The 23,272-nt window shown below is 35.5% G+C and overlaps 3 protein-coding genes across 3 annotated transcripts; 1 reads left to right on the forward strand and 2 right to left on the reverse strand.

Moving 5' to 3' along the window:
* Positions 1–644: 644 nt before the first annotated feature.
* Positions 645–4,863, forward strand: LOC142551250 (uncharacterized). Its single transcript, XM_075660380.1, has 6 exons — positions 645–784; positions 895–1,027; positions 1,354–3,223; positions 3,383–3,679; positions 4,118–4,374; positions 4,521–4,863. The coding sequence occupies exons 1-6, from the start codon at positions 730–732 to the stop codon at positions 4,729–4,731; spliced, it is 2,823 nt and encodes a 940-aa protein (XP_075516495.1). The 5' UTR covers positions 645–729; the 3' UTR covers positions 4,732–4,863.
* Positions 4,864–5,290: 427 nt separating this feature from the next.
* LOC142550675 (uncharacterized) lies at positions 5,291–6,748 on the reverse strand. Its single transcript, XM_075659750.1, has one exon. It carries the CDS (start codon positions 6,746–6,748, stop codon positions 5,291–5,293), a length of 1,458 nt encoding a protein of 485 aa, XP_075515865.1.
* A 7,334-nt stretch (positions 6,749–14,082) lies between these two features.
* LOC142551251 (kinesin-like protein KIN-10A) lies at positions 14,083–17,770 on the reverse strand. Its single transcript, XM_075660382.1, has 6 exons — positions 16,877–17,770; positions 16,572–16,727; positions 16,375–16,482; positions 16,182–16,292; positions 14,640–16,106; positions 14,083–14,527 (listed from the first exon to the last, which is right to left on the reverse strand). Exons 1-6 carry the CDS (start codon positions 17,510–17,512, stop codon positions 14,234–14,236), a joined length of 2,772 nt encoding a protein of 923 aa, XP_075516497.1. The 5' UTR covers positions 17,513–17,770; the 3' UTR covers positions 14,083–14,233.
* Positions 17,771–23,272: the final 5,502 nt, after the last annotated feature.

Consider the following 23,272-nt stretch of genomic DNA (forward strand, 5'->3'; position numbering starts at 1 on the left):
TTATGAATGTATATGTATTACGGTCATAACGGTTAAGGTTTGCTGAGTCAATAGATTCATTAGGTATGAATGATGCAGGTGAGCATAATGTTTATGATGATATGGGAGGACTTAATGATTGAACTATCTGGACTGATGATGCACATAACTCGGAAACATTTTCTAGCTTTCTGCATTAGTATGATTTTAAAGATTTTGAGGACATTTATAACTTTTATGTTTTTGAGAGGTTTTGAAAAGATTTAAGAGTTTTTGCTATTTTGAAAATGCTAATTTTAAGTTTGGTTTGACGGTTTATGATTTTATGTTTTGCACTCGTTCTTTTGGAATTTTAAATAATAGCTTGATTGATTTATTTTAAATGGTGTAAAGTATATTTAAAAATACATATATATATGTATAGTATATCTCGGCCGAATGGAAGGATATAAAAAAAATTATCTAATATTTTAAAGAAAAACGAGTAGTAAACGTTTTAAAAACACAAAAAATTTAAATATTATATTTTAAAATCTTGATAAAATAATTGCTATATTTCAAAATTTATCCAAAAATTGTATTAAAGAAATAAGGCAAAATATAAGATGGGCTTTTTTTAGTATTTTCAATACACCATTTTGTTGAATACCCAATTTGCCCCCCAATTCCGGTTTTGGTTTGGTTTCCTTCAACCTCTGTAAAACCCTCTCCACAAAAGCTCTGTTCTTGCGGACACGTGAGCGTGCCTCAATGGCCCTCTCTCGTCTCCTTCAACCCAAATCAAGCCTCCCCATTTGCATAAAAAGTAAAATGGCCTCAACCCATTTCGTAGATTTACCATTATTCTCGGATAAATGTTTTATATTTTATGCAAAAGTTGTTGTTGATTATGCTGATTGTAACTTCTTTTTGCAGGATTTTCGACGAGAAAAGTGTGTTTTTACTCTTCGTTTTTCTCTACTAATGACAGTGGCGGGACACCTCAGTTAAAGAACGATGCTGCTGCAGAGGAGAATCGAGATATGACGGTTGAGCCACTTGTAAACGAGTAGGGTTTTCTGTACCTTTTAAGAAATTTTGAATTTTTTTATGGATAGGGGGGAATCAGCAACTTTTTTCTGCAAAATGATTTAGTACATGTTTTATGGACCAAAATGGTGGAAATGATCCGTTGCAAACTAGATGATCCATTTAAATAAGTTTGTGTGACCTTTCGAACTTATTTTTGTCATTGTTCAGATGATGAAATTTTTTGTTAGTTTTGTTCTTGACGGGAATTGGGAATGGAGTTGGTCATTATTGTTTGTCTGTGTGTTTCCCTTAATGTCATTCTTTTCTATATTTCGTTAACTTTTACGATCATTGAAATTCTAGGTCTGCTCATACAAAACCTGACATCGTATCAAGAGCATCCGGGAAGGAAAAGGGAGCACCATGGTACATTTTAAAAGATGTCGTTGGTAGCCTAAAAGATAAGATGCTTGGCAATAATCAACCACAAAATTATTATGCTATTGATGCATCAACACATATGGATTGTACAGCTTCGGTGGTCATGCCTTCTAGTGATGTTCTTGTTCATGGAAGTGGTGAACTTCAAGATTCTGAGGCTTCGACCAAACTCCAAAATGACTTTATTTTTACTAACGAAGAGGTAAACGTGGACCATGGAAAATCTTGTATGGCAGGTGAAGTTTATGAGGAGCAGGTAAATGAAACTACCTCTGAAGTAAATCAGATGCTTAATTTTCCCCAAGCTGCTGAAACTGAAGATAAGGATGCATTTAACACAAAGAGAATGCGTATGTCCCCAGGTATATCATCTCTAAGTAGTGGTGAAAACTACTGCGAGGAAGCAGCCCGATTAAATAATTCGGAACTGGTTTCCAAAGAAGCTGAATTTCTGAAATCTGACGAAGTTTCATCACCCATATTTTTGGATCTGGAAGTGGATCTGGTTTCGAATCCTGAGAATTCATCTTCTCTACAACCTCCAACAATTAGTCTGAATTCTACTGAACGCGTAAATGTGGAGAAAAATGAAATTATTATTGACAATATATCTGTTGATTTTTGGTCTGAAAAAGGAGCATTCTCTAGAGTATTTGATGGTCCAAAGAGGAGTATCAGATTAGTGGATCTATTCCAGAAGAAAAATCATGATCAAACATCTCCTGAGGCCATAATTGAGCAAACAGCTAGCGAGGAAAGTCTGTCTGATTTGCTCTTAAAATTTGAAAGAAAAAGGGTGTCACAGTTTAAGCATTCTTCTCCCGCTGATGACTTATCGCCAGATGCAGCAACTTCTGATTCAGAGGCCGATAAGTTCAAGGAGATTTCTCTCATTGGACATGAAAACAAATTGCAAAAAGACAAAAATGTCAGGTTTGAAGGGGATCAGACCTCTTCTCCATCAAAGGGTACTCAAAATATATTTGATCTAACAGATTGGGACACGAAATCGGTTAGTGATCAAATAGTTGATGAAAATTTTAAGCCCAGAAGTCTGACGTTTACTCAGTTCGAACACTCAAATGAACCTTGTGAGGTAGATGCAGGAAAACTTTCCGACATAAAAGACTTGATTGACTTCATTAAATTGCAGGAGGGCATACCATTTACTTCAACCAATGATAATAGCGACACAGGTCGCATCACAGAGAACCCATCAAATTCTAATTCACAAAGACCTATCTATGATGATTGGTTGACTGCATCGGATTCGGCAACTGAAAAATCTAAGCTTGAGAATCAAAAAATAAATGATATGCATTTTGAATCCCTTGGTGGTACAGAGTTAAAAGCAACCTTTGATTTTCTGAATCCGACTATGAAGATTGATGAAGAGAAATTGAGGAACAGTGTTTCGTCCGAGTCTTTAAATTCTGATTCTCAGAACTTGGTTGACAGTAAGAGGTTAAATTCAACTGATTTCACGACTGTGAAATATAGGATTGAGGATGAGGAAAGGGTAGATTTTGATTTTGGATCCCTTAGCTGCACAGAGTTAAAAGCAGGCATGGAAGTTCCAAGTCCCACAGAGAACGTTGATAGAGAAAAGTTGGAAAACACATTCTTGTCTAGCAAAGAATCAAATGACAACAGAGTTGTTGTGAAACTCCTGCGTAAAGCCGCTACCGTAGAGCATATAATAGAAACTTTTAAAAGATGCGGAACAATTTCAAATATTGAAATTGTTGATGTTGAAGGACCTTTGTTTAAAACTGCTTACATTCATTTTGAGGTCAGTAATTAGCTGCCTATCATCATTTATTTTTTTCATTCTCAATTGATTATGTATGTAAGGATCAGATAGAATCGCCCAATGTGTAAAACGAGGCCAAAAACAGCATTGTGCTGACAAGAGATATTTATTTATTTATTTAACTCTGTCTTAGTGCAGACAAGAAAAGGGTTTCAAAGAGCTATTGGCAAAATTGATATGCTGGGGCGACATGGAGTTGTAACAGTGAAATTAGCCCCCTCAAATAAGAACGCGACAGTTCTCGTTCCGAATTTGATCGGTGACCCTAATGTTCCGACTGTATCAATAAAAAATCCTTCCCGGACAGTAAAAATAAAACCTTTGACCCCTGACATAAGATTACATCATATTGAAGAAGCTTTGTCCTTCTGTGATAGCAACGTATCCGGATATTTCTTGGGTGTCGAAAATTCTGTTGGTTTTATTGAATTCGAGGTAAACCTATTGTTGCATTTCTTGGATGGAGTATTTATAGCTAAAATTTTTATCTTGTTAAATTTGAATTGCGGTCCCATTTGTGCTCTTTCATCACCTTATGCATAGTGCCAATATCTTATATGATCTTCCACATCAACAATAGCTATAGCATTTCTGCTGTGACCAATCATTCATTGTTTGGTAGGCACCAGCTCTTCTCATACAAACGCTATAAATTTGGTCTTTTTTGTTCTGCGTAATCGATTCGACCCAACCTGCATTTGCATTGTCTCGTTTAACGTGAGTAGTGCAGGCTACCTAGTTAATTTTTCAACTTCTGTCAGTACAAGAAACGCAAAAACTATTCTTCCTGTGGCTTTTCCTTTAAAACATGTCCAAACATCAATAGTTTGAAACCTTTATTTAATCATTTAAACTTTGAAATGCTATTTCCAGACAGAAATTGGCAAAGAAAGGGCGCTTGTGAAACATTCTATCAATGTGTTAGGAAAGCAGTTGGCCGTGCTAAGAATCGATGTCCCAAGAACAACAGTTGTGAGGGTTTCGTACATAGATTCCATTCCACGCGAGAATATCATGTCAGTATGCAGCTCATTTGGAAAAGTAAGGGTTACAGTTATGAGATGTCCGGGAATTCTTGACGTGCACTACAAACTTACTGAATGGCCAAACATGTGGAATATACTAAACAGGTCAGTGCATAAGAAGTAAGCACGCATATGCATATAATCCCCAGCATGCATAAACATAAGACTATATATATTTATACTATATCAACGTTGCTTTGATTTTAAGTAATCAATATACATAGTTCTTGATCAGTTCATTTTACATACAGATTGAATGGTGTCCTGATAGAAGGTAGGCGATTGAGAGCTGAGCCTGCTCCCGTCTTTCCCACCAACGTACTGTCAGCTCTGTGGCATCGACCAAAAGAAAGGAAGGGTGTGAAAAAAACAGCATTGGCTTTGTTGGAGAAACTCAGGAAGAATATGCTAGGGACGGCTGAATTAGATTCTCTAGAACACCTCTTGGAGGATAAATTTTAATCAATGAGCAAAGGAAATAATAAATGTTTTGCTAAAGATTTTGTTTCGTTGGCATATTCTTTTGCATATCAACACATTATGTCTTTATGTCATCTGATGGGAAGAGTATGTAGGATGCGGTCTCTTGGTTCAGTATAGTCGGTTTAATGAGTCAGAGCAGGAACAGATCGGCAGAAACACAGTCACCCTCTCAAAATAAAATCACAGTAATATATTCTTGGGTTCATCATCTTTGGTTTACATATATAATCTTATATTTAAGCTGCGTGGATAATCGAATGTACTATGGTTTAGGTGAAGCCATGAAGGCATTCTTTTGCCTCATTTTACCTTTGTTTAGCTAATGGACAAATGGAGCAAGGTTTACAACTATCAAACTTGTGTACATTGCATGGTAAGTGATCCTTTAGCATACTCATGACTCTAACAGATGGATGTCCGAGACGGCCATGCCGTGCAACCGATATTTGATTGATATAACCACGCTGACAATCTGAAGTTGTATCAAGAACGTAGAGCCTGTCAATTTTCCTACCCTTGCCAATCATCTGCCTCGTCATTACTTCTTGAATGATGAATGAATTATCATAGAACTGATCATCGACTTAGTGCTAGCAAGAAGTGAACTGACAGATAGCAGATTGAACTTAAAATCTGGTATAAACATAACATCTTCTAGAGTTAAAGAATCACCAAGCTTAATATCACCGCAAAACTTAACGTCGATGGTTGTGTGATTGGGCAGAGTAACCATAGAACCAATAGCTGGTTGGAGTGATTTAAACAAGTATGCATCGGAACAGATGTGTCTGGATGCTCCGGAATCAACAATCCAAGATGATGGAGATGATAAATCAGTAGAAATATATGTAGACAAGCAAATACCTGAAGTGTGAACATTGCTTGAGTCATTTGTATGAGCATTACCCTTATCATTCGAGGCAAGATGTTGATCAAACATCATTCTTAACTGGTTCAATTGTTCTGTGTTAAAATTCTGGAACAAATTCTGATATGAACCACCATTGATATTTGCCTTATCAGAAGGGTCATGTGGTCCAGAGATTTGGTTAGCAGTGACTACATTTGGTCGAGTAGGGGCGTTTCCTCTAGACTTGTATCCTGGGGGATACCCATGGATTTTATCGCATGTGTCCACGGTATGACCATTGACATTGCACTTAGTGCAGAAGGGTCTTTCTCGATGAAATCGTGCTGGCCCTCTTGCATGAATTTGTCTCTGTTGCTGATCACTCTTTAGTGCAAACGCCATGTCTCCTGCAGAGCTATGGGACGTGTACTGAGATCCAATTGACCTTTGACGTTCTTCTTGAACTACCAATGAGAAAACTCGATTGATAGGAGGAATGGGATCGAGGAGTAAAACTTGACTTCTTATTTGAGCAAAGGAATCATTAAGACCCATGAGAAAGGTCATTACGTAATCCATATGAGAATGTGCATCCATTTTCTTAACCCCTTCACAGTTACATCTACCATAATTGCATACGGGACAGAAATTATTCGATTCTTGCCAAAGAGCTTTAAGCTTCGTGAAGTAGACACTTACCGATTGTTGTTCTTGACGCAAATTTATTAGATCACGTCTCAACTGAAAAATTCTGGGCCCGTTGCTTTGTTGAAATCTTTCTTTGAGATCTTCCCAAATGTCAGCAGCTGATTCCGAGAAAAGAACACTTGCAGAGATTTCTTTGGATACAGAATTCAAGATCCAAGAGATTACAATATTGTTATTTCTAGTCAAAAAATTGCTAAGATTTGAATCTGCCTCTGAAGGTTTGAGAATCGTTCCGTCAACAAAACCGATTTTGTTTTTGACAGAAAGGGCAATCTTCATTGCTCTGCTCCATGAAGAGTAATTATCTCCCGTAAGTGATTGTGATACCAATATGAGGCCTGGATTATCTGAATGATGCAAGAAGTATGGACTCATAGGGTCATCAATGGCAGACTGAACATTTGGGCGAGGCCATTCGGATGTATTTCCAGGAGCCATAGAATATGCAGCTCAAGAACGGCTGAAGAAATACTAGAAATTGAACAAAAAAATCGGGAATCGATGCTCCGACTTCGACCGATGAGATTTGTGGGGAAGGCTCTGATACCATATTACGTGAAAATGCAAAGCATCGCCGATTGAGAACTCATTCCTTCGAATGTAATCTGTATGAATTGATTAAACTTCAAAATGAGTTTGTAGGCTTGTTTTAATAACAATTTTGCTCCTTCTCATTTAACTGTCATCCTTCAATTAATTAACTAACTCAAACTAACTGTCACCTTAATATATTTGATAACTTTTGGTTTCAATACAATCAGGGATCACATAGTTTTTTTTTTTTTTTTTGGCAGATAAAGTTGGCCAACGAATGCAAGGTTGAGGCCTTGGGAAAAATTTCTTCGTCTTTCTTAACTCATCTTCCAGGTAACGAGGAGCTCAATTAATCAAACAGTGAAATTCTGCTTCGTATTGTGCCATAGTCAAAGAAGCTTAAAGTAATTCCATAAATTCATGTTCTCATATGTTGAGTATTATTGGGTGACGTATTTTGCCTCAAAATCCTTCAGAATATTTTTAGAGTGTTGTTTTTCTTCCACTGGTTATCAACAACTCTCCATCAGTTACGTGTTGCCCTCTCGAACTGATACACTGCAAAGCTCACTTTGTGTTCCTCCGAATAGTTGAAAACAGAGAAAATCTTTTCAATTTTGATTGCTCATTCTTTGGATTATTGTGTGTCAGGGGTGCTGTAAAACTTGGGTGGGTGGAACCTAAGGAATCTTCCAAGAGTTCTATCATTTGTTTCTTCAAATCTTCGAAGAACTCGATTATCTCCGCCAAAGTTTATCGTTGGTGGTTGTTGACAGAAATGCATGAACTGCTGAAATACTTCAAAATATTTATTATGCTCTTGACGTGTAATACATTGTTCCTTTGCTTGGTTTCTGCTTGCTTCCAGAGCGATGGTCTTCGTAACGCTTGGAAGGGTTGATTCGAGATTGACAATGTTTCATATCAGTTCCTAGCTCGTAATCTATTTCTTGACGATGTCATCCTAGGAAATAAAATTTTAAATCGTTTTTCTTTTGCAACGAAAGTTCGTAAGATATATGAATCAATATCAATTTAGAAGGAATTTTGTACGTACAATACTACCAACACTTGTTATTATTATTATTATTATCAAAACTTGATGATCACGTAATCCTTAGTTTTTGGGTCAAACTAAGGCTGAAATTTTATCTTATTTTATTACTAATTATCCATTAGTCCGCGTATAACGATATATACTAGAAACTTTCACTACATGTGAAACGTCCACTATTCGTTTTCTTAAAACGTGCCAGAGATTTTTTTTTTCCAACTCAATCTCCATAATTCAAAATATACATATATATATATACTTTAAAATTAACTTGACACCATTTTGAAATTAAAAAACCAACATACATTTAAAAATTCAAAGGAAAATAGTTCAAATCATAAAATCGTCAAACGTTTTACCAAACCTAAAAACATTATTTAAAAAGTATAGCTCATATTATAACCTCTCAAAAACCACTCATAACATAAATAAAAAGTCGTAAAAATATCTTTAACATAATCTTAAAATCATAAACTAGTGCGGAAAACTAGCATATGTTCTCAAGTTATGTGCACTTTCAGTCCAGTCAAATCAACCATCAAGACCTTCATTAACATTATTATCATAATCAGATGCATCAATCACACCTAGTAAGTCTAAAGACTCAACACACCATAATCTTGATAACAAGTAATACGTATACAGATCACATACAACATTGAAAATACTTGTACTTAAAATATCGTTCTCATGAAGATGCATAAACTTTAAACATAAAAATTTTCATAAAGATGCATGAACTTTAAACTAAAACATTTTCATAATGAAGCATCAACTTTAAACGTAAACATTTTCATAAACATTTTCATGTCATCCTCAACATATTCATATATATATATATATATATATATTAGCATCAACATATACGTATTCCTTTTTCCTTTCGTTGAATTCAGATCATTAATTGTGACTTTCGTGTTCGTCTACGTATTGGGTGATGGATCCATCTATATGTAACCACAGTACTCGACGGCGGGTACATCAGCGACACTCTCACCCGTCAACTGAGCCCTGGCCTTACGTATTAGCATATCATCATATCATGTCATTGGAAATACGATCGTCGGGCTCCCTTTGGGCCCTTCTCCTGTAGACGGGCTCCATCTGGGACCTTCTCCCATAAATGGGCTCCCTCTGGGGCTTTTCTCCCACGACATCTCCAATCATATCATCGTATTTGTCTCAATGAAAATACGATCGTCGAGCTCTCGCTAGGACCTTCGCCCTCACGATATCTCCAACATATCATTGTATTAGTCACAATCACATCACTTCCTTCAACGTTTCGTATTCTCGTCACTTTGTAAAAATTAAACATGCATATAACTTTTTTTTTAACCAAGCATGCAACATATCTTTTAACGTTTTCGTTTCCTCATATAATCCCATAAACATTTAAAATAATAATCATAACATATTAAATCATAAAATCCATGAACATTTAAAACCAACATTTTAACATGTTAAATCATAACATTGGAAATAAAATTTTGACATATTAGATCATAAACATGGAAAATAAACGTTTTGACATATTAAATCATAAACATTTAAAATAAACGCTTTAACATATTAAAAATCCATAAACATTTTAACATCATAAAAATCCATAAATGTTTAAAATAAACATTTTAATATATAAAGATCCATAAACATTTTAAAATAAACGTTTTAACATATAACGATCCATAAACATTTTTAAAATAAACATTTTTAACATATTAAATCCATAAACAATTAAAATACATAATTTAACATATAAAAATTCATAAAAATTTAAAATAATCATATTAGCATATAAAACAGCATTCAGGACACTGCCATGATGTTTATTAATTTCTAGGTGTAAAGTTACCGCTTTACCCCTAAACGTAAAAATTTCACGTTTTTGACATTTTCTTAATTTCATTGACTCTAACGTGTCCCAAATAATTATTTAAGCTTACATGAATTTTTCTCATATTTTTATTTAGCTTAAATCGATGACTTTTAAATTAATATTTAAATATAACGTATTAATGCATTTTAATCCCGAATTAAACCAACTTTAATATAAAATTATCATATTTAAAACTTATACTTTTAATAATTATTTGAGCCTACATATAATTTTCCATATTTTTATTAAGCTTAAATCTATATTTTTCAATTAATTCTTTAATTAACATTTCGTGCGGCGATTAAATCCCAGTTAAATCCAAAACTCATTATTTTGATCCCAAATTTTAAACATAACATTTTTATTATATATTCTACCCTTGTGAGCAATGAACCACACACGTGGACCCATGGTTCCCTTTTTCCTTTTAATTTTTGAAATAATCATCCTCACTCGAACACACCGAGCATCTCCCAATTTACTTGAGCCACGCCCAGGCCACCTCGAGCCAAACCCTAGCCAACCCACCTAGTGACCCTACTGACCAAGCCTAGTCCAAAGAACAAGCCCCTAGCTCGTTCAAACCCTGCTGGAACATGGCCCAAATTCTGCATGTGTTGTGCGTGAGTTACCATGCACTTTTAGGACTCCTAACCCAACTAGGACCCTTCCAGCTGGTTAACCATCAACCCAAACTGACCCTAACCAACCCTCGACCACGCCCAGACCCAGCCCAGACCAGCCCAATCCCTAGAACCCAGCAACGAAGCTCTTGAATTCAGAAGCACAACCTGCATGTTCCCTTGCTCACTCGCGGTTTCCATCTCCTCTCGAGCCAGCAGCCACCCAAGCCGCACCAGCCCCTGCCCAGCCCTTCTAGGAACCCTCTTGGACCCTTATAACCGCAGGACTATACCCAAGCTCCAAAACCAAAGCTCCAACTTCAGCTACATGCCACAGCCGAGAAACCCACTTTGACAAGGACTCTTGTTTCTGTTTCTAGGACCTAGCCAACCGACCCAGACCCTGAACTAGCCACTTGTGCTCCTTCTTAAGACCCTAAATACCTAGCCTAGCCCATCCCAGAGCCCCCTGGCCGAGCCCCTTCTTCCCTGCATCAGCTGCAAACCTGTGCTACTCCCTTGCTGCTCTCGGGTGGGAGTCCTAGCTTGCTAAGACTCCTCCAAGCCTCTGGTGTTCGAGTCCTAGCATGGATAGGACTCATACCTTTACATAACCATGACCCTAGCTAGTCCTGGCCCCATCCGAGCTGAGCCGAGCCACACCCCAAGTTTCCCCCTTAACCGATCACCTTGACCCCTAAACACCAATATTCGGTCCAACTTGTGTTAGCTTCATGATGTGCAACGTTTTGGTTGATTTCTATTACTCTAAAACTTGTGTAAATCATCCTTGATCATATCCTAGTCATGACAGCCCCTTTAACAACCATATAAGCATGTTTTGAATCCAATAACAATGGTTTAAACACAAGCATGTGCATAGTTACGAAAATTGTGAATTGTGTGACTTATTTTCATTGAAAACATAGCCAAATAAATACTATGGTGTGATAGATGATTCAAAGGAAGAGTATAGCATGTCTTTGCGTTATTAACGCACGATTTATCGTTGACGATTGCGAACAACGGCAACGAACGACCTTGGCTTGATTTTTCTTTGAAATAATCGAAACTTTCCTTGATGAATATGATGTGTGTGTGTCGTGTGTTATGAGGGAAGAGTTTGTGAATTATTAGGGAGGTGGGCATGTGACTTGAATGGTGTGGGGAAGGGTTGTGCTTTAGTTTATGGGGTAAATTAGTACTTTAAATAATAATTAACACACTAACAAAGCTTTGACCCATTAGAAAATTTAATTAGACCCATTAAGATCATTAGTGTTTAATTAAAATATTTTGTTTAAATAAGTTTGTGAATTTATCAGCTGATTTGCCAAAACGTTCGTATTTTTGTTGAAAACCCAACACCGATAAAAATTACGTCCCGGCGTATAAAATCACCTCAAAACTCATTATTTTCGAAAATAATAAAAAGAATCAATCATATTTTAAATAATTAAAAACAACTATTTAATAAAAACATTTTACAATTTTCAGCTCTCGGTCTCTGTTCCTCGATCGCAACTCGAATAACCTTTAGAATTACATTTTAATGTAACTATGCAGAAAAATATATTTTAAACATGTCAATATGCACAACATAATTAATTTTATGCAATTAAAACAATTAATTGAAATACACAAGGAATTTAGTAACTTGTATGCATGTGGTTCGCGTGGACCTTAAATTTTCGGGGCGTTACAATATGTCATAGTAATAAAAACCCAAAAATATAAAATCTTATGGATTTTATATATCACCCAAAATTATCAGGATAAATCTGATGCGCTCTGATTCCATCTGTGAGCTCCTGAATTGTAATATAATTAGTATCACTTATTTAAGATAACATAAGCTTGTACGATCTTTCACTTTAGAAATAATAAAAAAAAAAAAATCATCAGAAAGCCAACATTTTCTCTCTCAAATTTTATCTTATTTGGGGCCCTGAAATCCTGATTTAAAATTTACAATAAATAGAAAAAATAGAGGTTAAGCTTTTAGGGATTTGATGAGGAAATAAACTAGGTATATATAGTTAAAATATCAAACGATAATATATCAATGCGGTATTTCAATATGAGATGACATATATATAAATAGTAACGTGTAGTCACAAAATATATTGTCAAGTGAAATGCAGTTATTGTTCAGAATTTTAAAGTAAATATCGTGAGCTAAAAAGATGGCTCCCACCAATCTGAACTCAAATTTTCGAACCGAAGTCACGTTATTCAAATTGAAAATCATCAATAAGTAGGAGAAATTAGACTGCAAGTAGCTACCATAGAACAGATTTTCTGAAAAAATTTCAGAAATTGTTCTTCGTTTTTTTTATAAGAAGATTTTGTTCGTGGTTGTTATTACACCTCCAACACAAGATGATTTCTGGATAAGAAATGAGTCTTGTACAAATTTTTCGGAATTTTTAGTAATAATGTTATTTTTTTTCCCTATTTTTCTTCTATTTTGTCCGCCTTTTTTTTCCACTAGTTTTTTCCCCAATTTTTTTCTCTCCAAGCTCATGAAACTTGTTTGCTCAAAACTTAAAACTTGACATCTACGTTCATTTATTAACAGATTTCAAGAATATTTTAGCATAATTCGACAAGTGTTGACTTAATTGGTGACATCTATTTATTATTAAAATTAATTAGTAATAGAAATTAATAATATAATATTTTATCATCTTTTATTTATTATTTTAGTTAACAAAATTAACCTAAATATGTATTTTGTTTGTATTTCCATACCTTTTTATTGAAAAAATATTATTTCAAATAACTTAAATTTCCTTACTCCTTATTTTTATGTAAGTTACATTATTTTAGAAGTCTATTTTATATGTTTGTAGTGTTCAATATAAATTTATTTAAATTTATCTAAGATAATAAAATTTATTTCATTAAAGTATTATTATTTTCATTTCAACTCTTTTAGACATTAACGTTACGTTTGGTTTGGAGGATAAAATAATGAAATGATTAAGAGAGAAATGATAAAAAAAATGATTGAAGTAGATAATGATAAAATAATATTATGTTTGATATGATTGTTAAAAATGTGATAAATAATAATCTTTTGATGAATTGACTAAATTGCCCTTCCAGTTTGGTGGCGGTGGGCGGCGACGGAGTTGGTCGACGGTGGTTGGCCGGCCGGCCGGAAGCGGCGGCGGTCCGGCTGTCGGCCGACAGGAGGTGGCGGCGGGCGGTCGGCGGCAACGGCTGGCGGCGGGGGTCGGCGGCGGGCGGTGGTGGTCGGCCGGCGATTAGTGGAGGGAAGTGGTTGTGAGTTTGAATTTAGGAGAAGAGTAAAATTGGAAAAATAGGCTGGATTAAGAGTGAGATAAATAATCATAGGAGGTGAGGAGTGATTATTTTATCACACCTAATATAACCTAATCATTCATAGGAGGGATTGACTTGGTTAAATAAAAAACGTACCAAACATGTGATTAGGTAGGTTAAAATAAAATAAACCTACCTAATCCTGCAAACCAAACACTGCGTAAATAAATCAATGGATATGATATAGCTAGACTAAATAATTATATTTATTTATTTATTATTATTATTATTACTATATTAATTAATTCTATTTTGAGGTGTTATATATATATATATATAGACACACACACATATATATATATGGAACTACATATTTTAAAACATGATTTTTCATGAAAACTCGGAAATGAACAAAATACAAAAAATGTCACCTACAAATGCCTTACTCCCCCCCTCTTCTTCACCAATGACCTTTCCTCCCAATCAAATATGCATAACGGAAGAACTACACAGCACACTGCTACAAACACAACACAAGTCAACTAAACTGCTGATTCTTTTTTTATCTTCCTAACAGTAGGAAATGGTGATGGATTGATGTCTTGAGCCACCTTCGGCGAAAAGCAATCATCACCTTTCTTCATGGAAAGCATGTTTGGGGTCTTCCTAAGCATGTTTTCCAGAGGACTAAATGGTATATGACTTGGGCGTCGAGTTGGTGGTTCCAATGGACGCAAGCAAGCTAGATGTCCTAGTGACTGGTTATTGCAAATAGGAAGCTTGCTCGTCTGTGTTGTAGCCTCCTCCTCCTTAGGCACCGGAGCTCCAGAAGGATCCTATGTACATACATGTATAAAAATTATGTAAAATAAAATGCTAAGAAATCTAGAGATGAAGATGTATGTAGCAAGTAAAATCCTGCATATTGCATAGTTAGTGGAGACTTACCCCAAGAACAAGAAAAGTAAAAGCTTGTTGTCTGCCTAGATGGCTTTCAATCAGCTTTCTTAAGTCAGCGAGAGTGGAATCCGTGGAAACCTTTAATGTAGTGACAAACTTCCTAGGGTTCTCCTTTAAAGCTTCCCATTTCACATATACTTCAACACCACCATTGTTTCCATTTAACGAATTGTGATTCTCTTTCGAATCCTTTGTGCTTTCGGTAGATAACATTACTAAATTTGGCAACTCGTTTTCTCCCAAGTTCTGCAAATACTCAAGTTTATTTGACACAGAAAGATCATTCGTCACATGTTTCGGAATTTGGGACTTTTTGTCATCCAGCTTTGTCGTGGCAGAATCATATGCATTTAACTCTGATAGATTGGCAATGGAATCAATGTCGTCTGCCCCTTCTCTGCAAGGCATAAGAGTGCTATTATGTTGAGAAAGCTCTCTATTATTTCCACAGAGGGTGAAGATATTCTGAATCCTTAATTTACGAGAAGCGGATGCATCATATGAATTTTCAGCCTCGTTGTACTCAAGACTTTGAGTCGAAACTACTGGTGTTATTATCATCTTTTTCTCCTCAATGACCTCCTTCTGCACTTCTTCATCGAGGATATTTTCTTTATTTTTCTCCTCAGTCTCATCCTCTTCTTCCTCGTATACAGTAGTTAAAGTTGCTTTTTTGGCAAAACTCTGTATCTCATCACCGAAATTATTTGCATAAGAGTAGCCTGAAACTGTCCCTACTCCATGAATATCTGCCTTATGCACCACTTTAGTTTCAAAATCCATGGATTGGGACAAATCCATGGACTTAACCATATCCAGATCTTCTGAACAGACCTCCATTAGCCTTTTCATAAAACTGTTATCCTCTATCTCCACCGATTCACTCCCAGCCCTTGACTGGCGAAGTTCAGATTCAATATCCTCCAAGCGCCGTTTTAGCATTTCAACCTCTTGTTGCTGTTGGAACATCCTTTGCTCCATCTTTCTCCTTTCCATTTCAATAAATTCATTGGCCATTTTCTGACAGTCTTGAATCTTTCTATCTAATTCGGTTCTCAGCAGTTGAGTCCGCTCGTTTACTTTGCAGTTAATCTCTTCTTCACTTGTCTCCTCTACTTTTCCTTCTATTGCAGCAAGTTTTGCCCTTAGTGCAGAAACCTCTTCTTCTTTCCTCAGAAGCTGATTCTTCGCATCATCACATTCTCTTTCCCTGACTTTGTTCTCAATCTGTAACTTAGAGACAAACTGATCCAGAGCAGCGATTCTTGAATTCAAAATGACAGCAAATGAAGAATCATCAGCACCCTTTTCCTGAGAGAGCAAGTTAGGAACTCTAACTATACACTTAGCTTTCGCCCCATATTCTAAGGTAGCAATTGTTTTATGCAACTCCTTAGCATCCGGGCTAGCACATAATATCATTAATATCTTTGAATTGTTGTCCTCAAACGAATCCTATCCAAAAACATCGAATGAACTTCAGAAACCAAGCTTATTTACGGATGTATGAATAGGCAACATCATATATACCTGAAGAAGCATGGTTAACTTGCTATCTCTGAATGGCACATGAGAATCACCATTGGCAATGGACTCAACCACACGTTTCAGGGCTATATTACCCTGGTTAATTTTCGCTGTCTGCCATTACAGAAAAAAGAGCAATGAATGAGTATTGGTGATTTCAACAAATAATGCAATGTATCTTTCTAGTAATTTCTACCTGCATTTTTGCTTCCAATCCAATTTGACCAGCTTGTTCTATATTTTCTGAACCTGCCATATCAACGAGCATAAGCCGTCCACCGACACTGGGAACATCAAGAATTATCTGCACAAATCATATGAAAAAAAAATGACTTAAAAAAAGAAATATAAATAAGGTGATTATCAAAAACAAGACTTTCTCAAGATTAGTACCATGCAATGGCTTCGAGAACTTCTTTCATTGCACAATGTACTCTTTACTATTCTTCTCTTCTCCACTTTTTGGATCTCTTTGAGTATCTTTCCAGCCTCATTTCCTGATATAAAGGTTGCATTTTTCGCCTTCTTTCCCATCACTTCCAATCTCACCTAAAATTTCATTACCATCTGCTTAATAGTAGGATTCTTGATATAACAATCATGAAAAAAATTAACCTACTCTTGCATAGTACCAACAAAAATGAAATATTATAAACGTCCCAAAAGTGAAATAAAATGAACAAATAAAAACTTTTTACCTTAGAAGCAGAACCACCTTTAGGCCATCCAAGACTAAACGCTCCTCCGGTATTTTGTGATGACAGAAGATCATAAATTTCCTCGTTATAAATCTCCAAAACAGTAACTTGCACAAATTTCCCAACCCCTAATTTCTCTCCAGTTTCATCCTCTTCTTCACTCAAAATATCCTTCAACGACTTGTACACAATCCCAGGCTGCTTCGGACATCCAAACATGGTATGACTCTTGCCCGAACCAGTCGGCCCATACATCATAATTGTGCACTTGTTCCCCAACTTCACTCCATCTATCCTGGACTCCACAAATTTTTTGTAAAACCTGTCAAGATCATCTTCTTCTGATAGTGAAACCGAAACTCCATCGAAACTGAAATCCCGGTAGCCGATTTCAGTCTTCACTCTCAAAGATTTTCCATCATTGTTGATTTGTAGCGCTGATGGATTAGTATTGGGCTTCACATCCGGGTGATCCCTGATCCTTCCGATAACCTCCACTGGGTGATCGGAGGCTGAAGGGTTCATATCTTTGCCGAAGTTTAGGCGGTGCTTCGAGTGTGGCGTCTTCAGTTGGTGGTGGGGTGTGTTCGATTTTGAGGAAGGTGTTGCTGACTTCGATGCTGGTGTAGGAGCCATCTAGAAAGGTGCAAGAAATCAAATCCCAGGAAATCTGCGACTATATTTCTTCCCAGTTATTAAAGAAATTTCAAGAATCTGGCTAAGATCAGCGTAATCTGTCTTTGGCCTTAGAAATTCTTTGCGGATTCAAGATTTCAATCTTCCTTTTTCTTTATCAGCAGGATATGCGGTAATGAATTTGACAGGGGAAATCTTCAGAGCATGAAACGCAATTGAGGATAGAGCTTTGAATGGGAGAAGGATCCGATTTTTTAATTGAATGATGGGATTTTTGCCTTTTGAGTTTGAAATTGGAAAGTAGCCGTTACAGATTTGTAACGTATACTTTTCGTCTGCCCTAGCTAACTAGGTGGAGATGGGCTTCTCTTTTGGGCTTAAAAAAATGACTTAATTTATAATCAAAATTAAATCAAACAAATCAATTACAAAAACAAATTAAATAGGGGTAGATTAATAAAATAAATGAGAAAATAATATTAAATATATATTGGATTATATGTTTCATACCAATAAAAAAATGCAGGTTTTATATTTGGAACGAAAGAACTAATATTTTTAATATTACATATTAAAAACTTTTGTGAGACGGTCTCACTGGTCGTATTTTGTGATACATATATCTTATTTGGCTCATTCATAAAAAAATATTACTTTTTATGCTAAGAGTATTAGTTTTTATTGTGAATATCGGTAGGATTGACCCGTCTCACAGATAAAGATTCATGATATCGTCTTACAAAAAACATATTCTACATATTATTGCATCTTATTTAGAACACACAATTATTTGAAGGCCTAACAATTTAAGTTCTAACTATTTAAGTTCCACTTCTTAAGTCTAATTTTTTTGGCAAAAATTTGTGTGAGACCGTCTCACGGGTCGTATTTTGTGAGACAAAACTCTTATTTCAGTTATTCATGAAAAAATATTACTTATTATACTAAGAATATTAGTTTTTATTGTGAATATCGGTATGGTTGACCGTCTCAAAGATAAAAATTCGTGATACCATCTCACAAAAGACTTATTCTTTATTTTTTAAAATAGGCTCTCACTACCTTTATGTGTAACTTTCTATATTAATCTACTAAAAGAACTTTTACACCCATTATTCCATTACATTATATTATAAACATGTATTAAATGTATGATTTTTTTTATATGGAGATGCAATTAATAAAATATAATTTCCTTTATCTAGATAATGTAAAAAAAAAGTAATTAACTGTTTTTGTGTTTAATAATAAATCATACGCTCTTAAATTCGAGATTTAGGTCCGATTTAAGAGTTTTTTTTAAACCATGCAAAACTAATAAAAAAACTCTCCCTCAAAACCCCCTTTTTAGTGAGTTTACAAGACATTACTGATAAATGAGGTTTTATAAGAAAATCGGTTTTGTTCATGCAACTCACATGATCAATGCTTTTATCTACTCAACACATGATACGCGTGCTAAGATAAATCATGGTCACACGTTCAACGATGATGTATAGATGAGTTATCATGATTCATCACTAACACACATGTCATGTACTGAGTGGAAAAGACATTACCCATAAAAATACCATCTATCAAACAAAGAAAATCGATGCATTATTAAGTACTTTTCTTAACAAATTCTCCAAGCAAGGAAACTTCCATTCAATGCTAGCGATTCTGCCTAAATTATTGAATATTCTTCATGATCAAAATGTGAAATATATATTATTATTTAAGTACATAGGTAAGAAATATTATTCGTTAAAATATATGATACAAAATATTCAAACATCAACGGAATAATATTACATCCAACAATGAAATATATCAGTTTTATTAAATTGCTAAATAAACCAAGCCTATTTTTTTTTTTGTTTGGTTATATATTTTGATAAGCAATTTTAATTTTTGAGTCCTTTTGTCAAATTAAATATTTTGATTATTGTTAGTCATAATTAAGTTATCTAATCTAGTCAATATAAATAAAAAAAATATCGTTAATACAAACAAAAATTAAATATATAATAATACATGCATAATACTAACTACAATTGTATAATTTGTTGTGAAAAAGTAAAAATTTATGGTAAAAAGTAAAAATCTCAAACTCTCAAAATTATCAAACTACACACTTTATAATATTTTTCTCTCAACTCAATTATGAATTTCTTCACAAATGGTGAGGCTATTTATAGAATTTCTTTGATAATAATCCAAAAAATAAAATGCATCATTACGTACATCATCACACACAAATTTCTAATTTTTACAACTCTTATTTTCAACATTCAAATATTCAACTATTACTTTTTCAACATTCAAATCTTTTATTTTCAATACTCTCCCTTGTGATGATGATCATGATACGATGTTGTCTTCATTACGTGTTTTTGTACTGCTTTGTTAAAAACCTTACTAGGAAAAACCCATTGGGATAAAAACCACAGTAAAGGAAAAAGAGTGCAGTCACGTAAACTTCTCCTCATGTTGACACGAACAATTCTTCACAAATTTCGTAGATTGCGCATCCCGATATTATATATGTGTTTTCTGAATATTGTCGTAGGAAGTGCCTTTGTGAAGAGATCTGATGAGTTTTTACTTGATTGAATGTGACGAACATCAATATATTTATTCTTCTCAAGCTCCTTGGTGAATGCGAATAACTTAGGAGGAATATGTTTAGTTCTGTCGCTTTTTATGTATCCTTCTTTCATTTGAGCAACACATGCAGCATTATCTTCATATAGTATCACAGACTTCTCGTCGAATGATAATCCGCATGAGATTTGGATATGTTGGGTCATTGATTTTAACCACACACATTCGCGGCTTGCTTCATGTAGTGCAATAATTTCGGCATGATTTGATGAAGTTGTTACGAGCGTTTGTTTCTGTGAACGCCAAGAAATTGCAGTGCCTCCACGAGTAAATACATATCCAGTTTGGGAACATGCCTTGTGTGGATCAGATAAGTATCCAGCATCGGCATAACTAATTATACTTGGATTAGCATCTTTTGAATATAAAAGTTCCAAGTCTGTTGTTCATCGTAGATAACGGAATATATGTTTAATTCCGTTCCAGTGTCTCTTTGTTGGATATGTGCTAAATCTTGCCAATAAATTTACGGCAAAAGATATATCAGGCCTTGTACAATGTAAGATACATAAGGGCACCGATAGCACTTAGATATGGTACTTCTGGACCAAGAATATCTTCATCATCTTCACATGGACGGAATGGTTCCTTTTCTATGTTTAATGATCTAACAACCATTGGAGTACTTAAAGTATTTGATTTATCCATATTAAAACGTTTAAGGATCTTTTCTGTATAATTTGTCTGGTAAACAGATATTCCACATTCTTTTTGTTCAATTTGTAAACCCAGACAATACTTGGTTTTTCCAAGATCCTTCATTTCAAATTCTTCTTTCAAGTATGACACAGCTTCTTGAATTTCCTTATTCGTTCCAATGATGTTTAAATCATCAACATATACAACAATAATTACACATCCGGATATTGTTTTCTTAATAAAAACACAAGGGCATATTGAATTATTTACATATCCCTTTTTCATCAAATGATCACTTAGCCGATTATACCACATTCGGCCGGATTGTTTTAACCCATATAATGATCTTTGTAATTTCACAGAATAACATTCTCTGGATTTTGAACTGTGCTTCAGGCATCTTAAATCCTTCAGGGATTTTAATATATATTACTATCAAGTTGTAATGCCCGAGATGTGAATTGGTAAGCAGAACTTATTAATGCATGATTTGATGTATTTATCGAAGGGCGAGGAAGCGACGTTGCGATTCGATTTTAGTTGCAAAATATATTGTTGGGGCAGCAGAGACAATGCACCCGCGGTCTAAAAGACAGTGCACCCACGGTCGTTTATCATAAAATGTTGAAAGTTGACAGTAGCTTGACTGCACCCGCGGTGTAAAAGCCACCGCACCTGCGGTAAATGTACAGAGACAAGACCGCACCCGCGGGACAAGAGCCAGCGTACCTGCGGTCGTCGCTTCTAAAATTTGAGTGTGGGTCAATACGCCTAGCGCACCCGCGGTGCAATGTGTAGCGCACCCGCGGTGGGACGTGCAGAATGAAGAATTAGACACTTGTCCTTGACATGCATATATAATGTGTTGTCTTCATTTCCAGCATGCTATGAACGAGAGAGAAACAATAAAGCTTCAGAATTCCTTCAAGTTACACCCTAGCTTAGATTGATGGTTTCGAATGGTCCGGCCAACCGATTTTCCATCCGAGCTTAGAATCTTGCTCCTTGCATCATAGACTTCTAAAGAATGTAAGTTTTGTTATGTTCTTGTTTGATTTGGCAATATGATGTTGGGAGAAATCAGATTTTATTGCTATTATGTGTTCTTATGATTATTATGAATTCATATTCGCAACCGGATTGAAGAACAGAGATGATATGCGAGTTTATTCATTTTCCAGCATGTCTTGAGTTGAGTTATGCAGATTTTGAGTTGTGGTTGAGGGTTGTTGAGAATTGTGGCTTGTTGATATCATATATACACTAATTGAGTTGACCGGTATCGCGAGATTACACCGTTATGCCGTCGAAATGTGCCGAGATTGAATATTGATACATATGTGTATTGATTTGAGTTAGGGATTGATAGAATGCATCTTGAATTGTCATTTCAGATTTGTCTTGACAAACTTCGACATCGAGACCTCGACATCGACAAAGATTGAACAACGAAAGTTATAATTCATGTTGAGTCGGGAAGATACCACTCGAATTAGATTTGATTTGAGTTTCCCAAAATCACATACTATATTGTTTATATTTTGATATGTTTGTGTTTTGTTTATAGATTTATATTCAAGCATTTAAGATAGAAGAGTCATTGGCAGAATTGCCAAATTTCTAGATGTTCGGTGGTATCGACGCATAGGAGAAGATCGACTCCGATTGTAGATATTCGATACAGACAGGACCGAAGTCTAGGAATAAGACGTACCGTCACCGCGACTGGGAGAGTAGGTGGGAGACTTGTTACGTCTTATTCACACCGGGATCCCTAGAGTTAGATACGAGTCGAGTACAAGATATGAATTGATTTAAGTTGCTTGTCTTATATTGTTTATGTTTCATAGACTATGGGACATGTTGTTATTGATTTCATTCATGATAGTATGTTCATGATTTATATTGTGTATATGCATGTGTACATGTTTTATACTGGGATTTATTCTCACCGGAGTTTCCGGCTGTTGTTGTGTCTGTATGTGTGCATGACAACAGATGGGACATGATCGGGGTCGAGACAAAGATGAAAGATCGAGATAGCGTGGTGATTACGGGCATAGAAGATGGACTAGTAGTTTTTACATTTGATATGTAATGTATTTTAAATACTAGTTTGTTTAAGTATGTAATGAAACAAGACATGTACCTACTTTGTTGAAAATAAAATAGAGGTATCATTTGTGAATGATTTTTATACAATTGTTTTTGATATTAAAAGCAAAAAAATTTGACCCACATTTTCTAGCAAAGATCCAATTAATCCCAAAAAGAATTGAGTTAGAGCCCGGGTCCCCACAACAGGTGGTTGACAGTAGCTTGACTGCACCCGCGGTATAAAAGCCACCGCACCTGCGGTAAATGTACAGAGACCATACCGCACCCGCGGGGTAAGAGCCAGCGCACCCGCGGTGCAATGTGTAGCGCACCCGCGGTGGGACGTGCAGAATGAAGAATTAGACACTTGTCCTTGAC

Source organism: Primulina tabacum, chromosome 7, assembly GCF_025594145.1.
Source record: "Primulina tabacum isolate GXHZ01 chromosome 7, ASM2559414v2, whole genome shotgun sequence".
Taxonomy (NCBI): domain Eukaryota; kingdom Viridiplantae; phylum Streptophyta; class Magnoliopsida; order Lamiales; family Gesneriaceae; genus Primulina; species Primulina tabacum.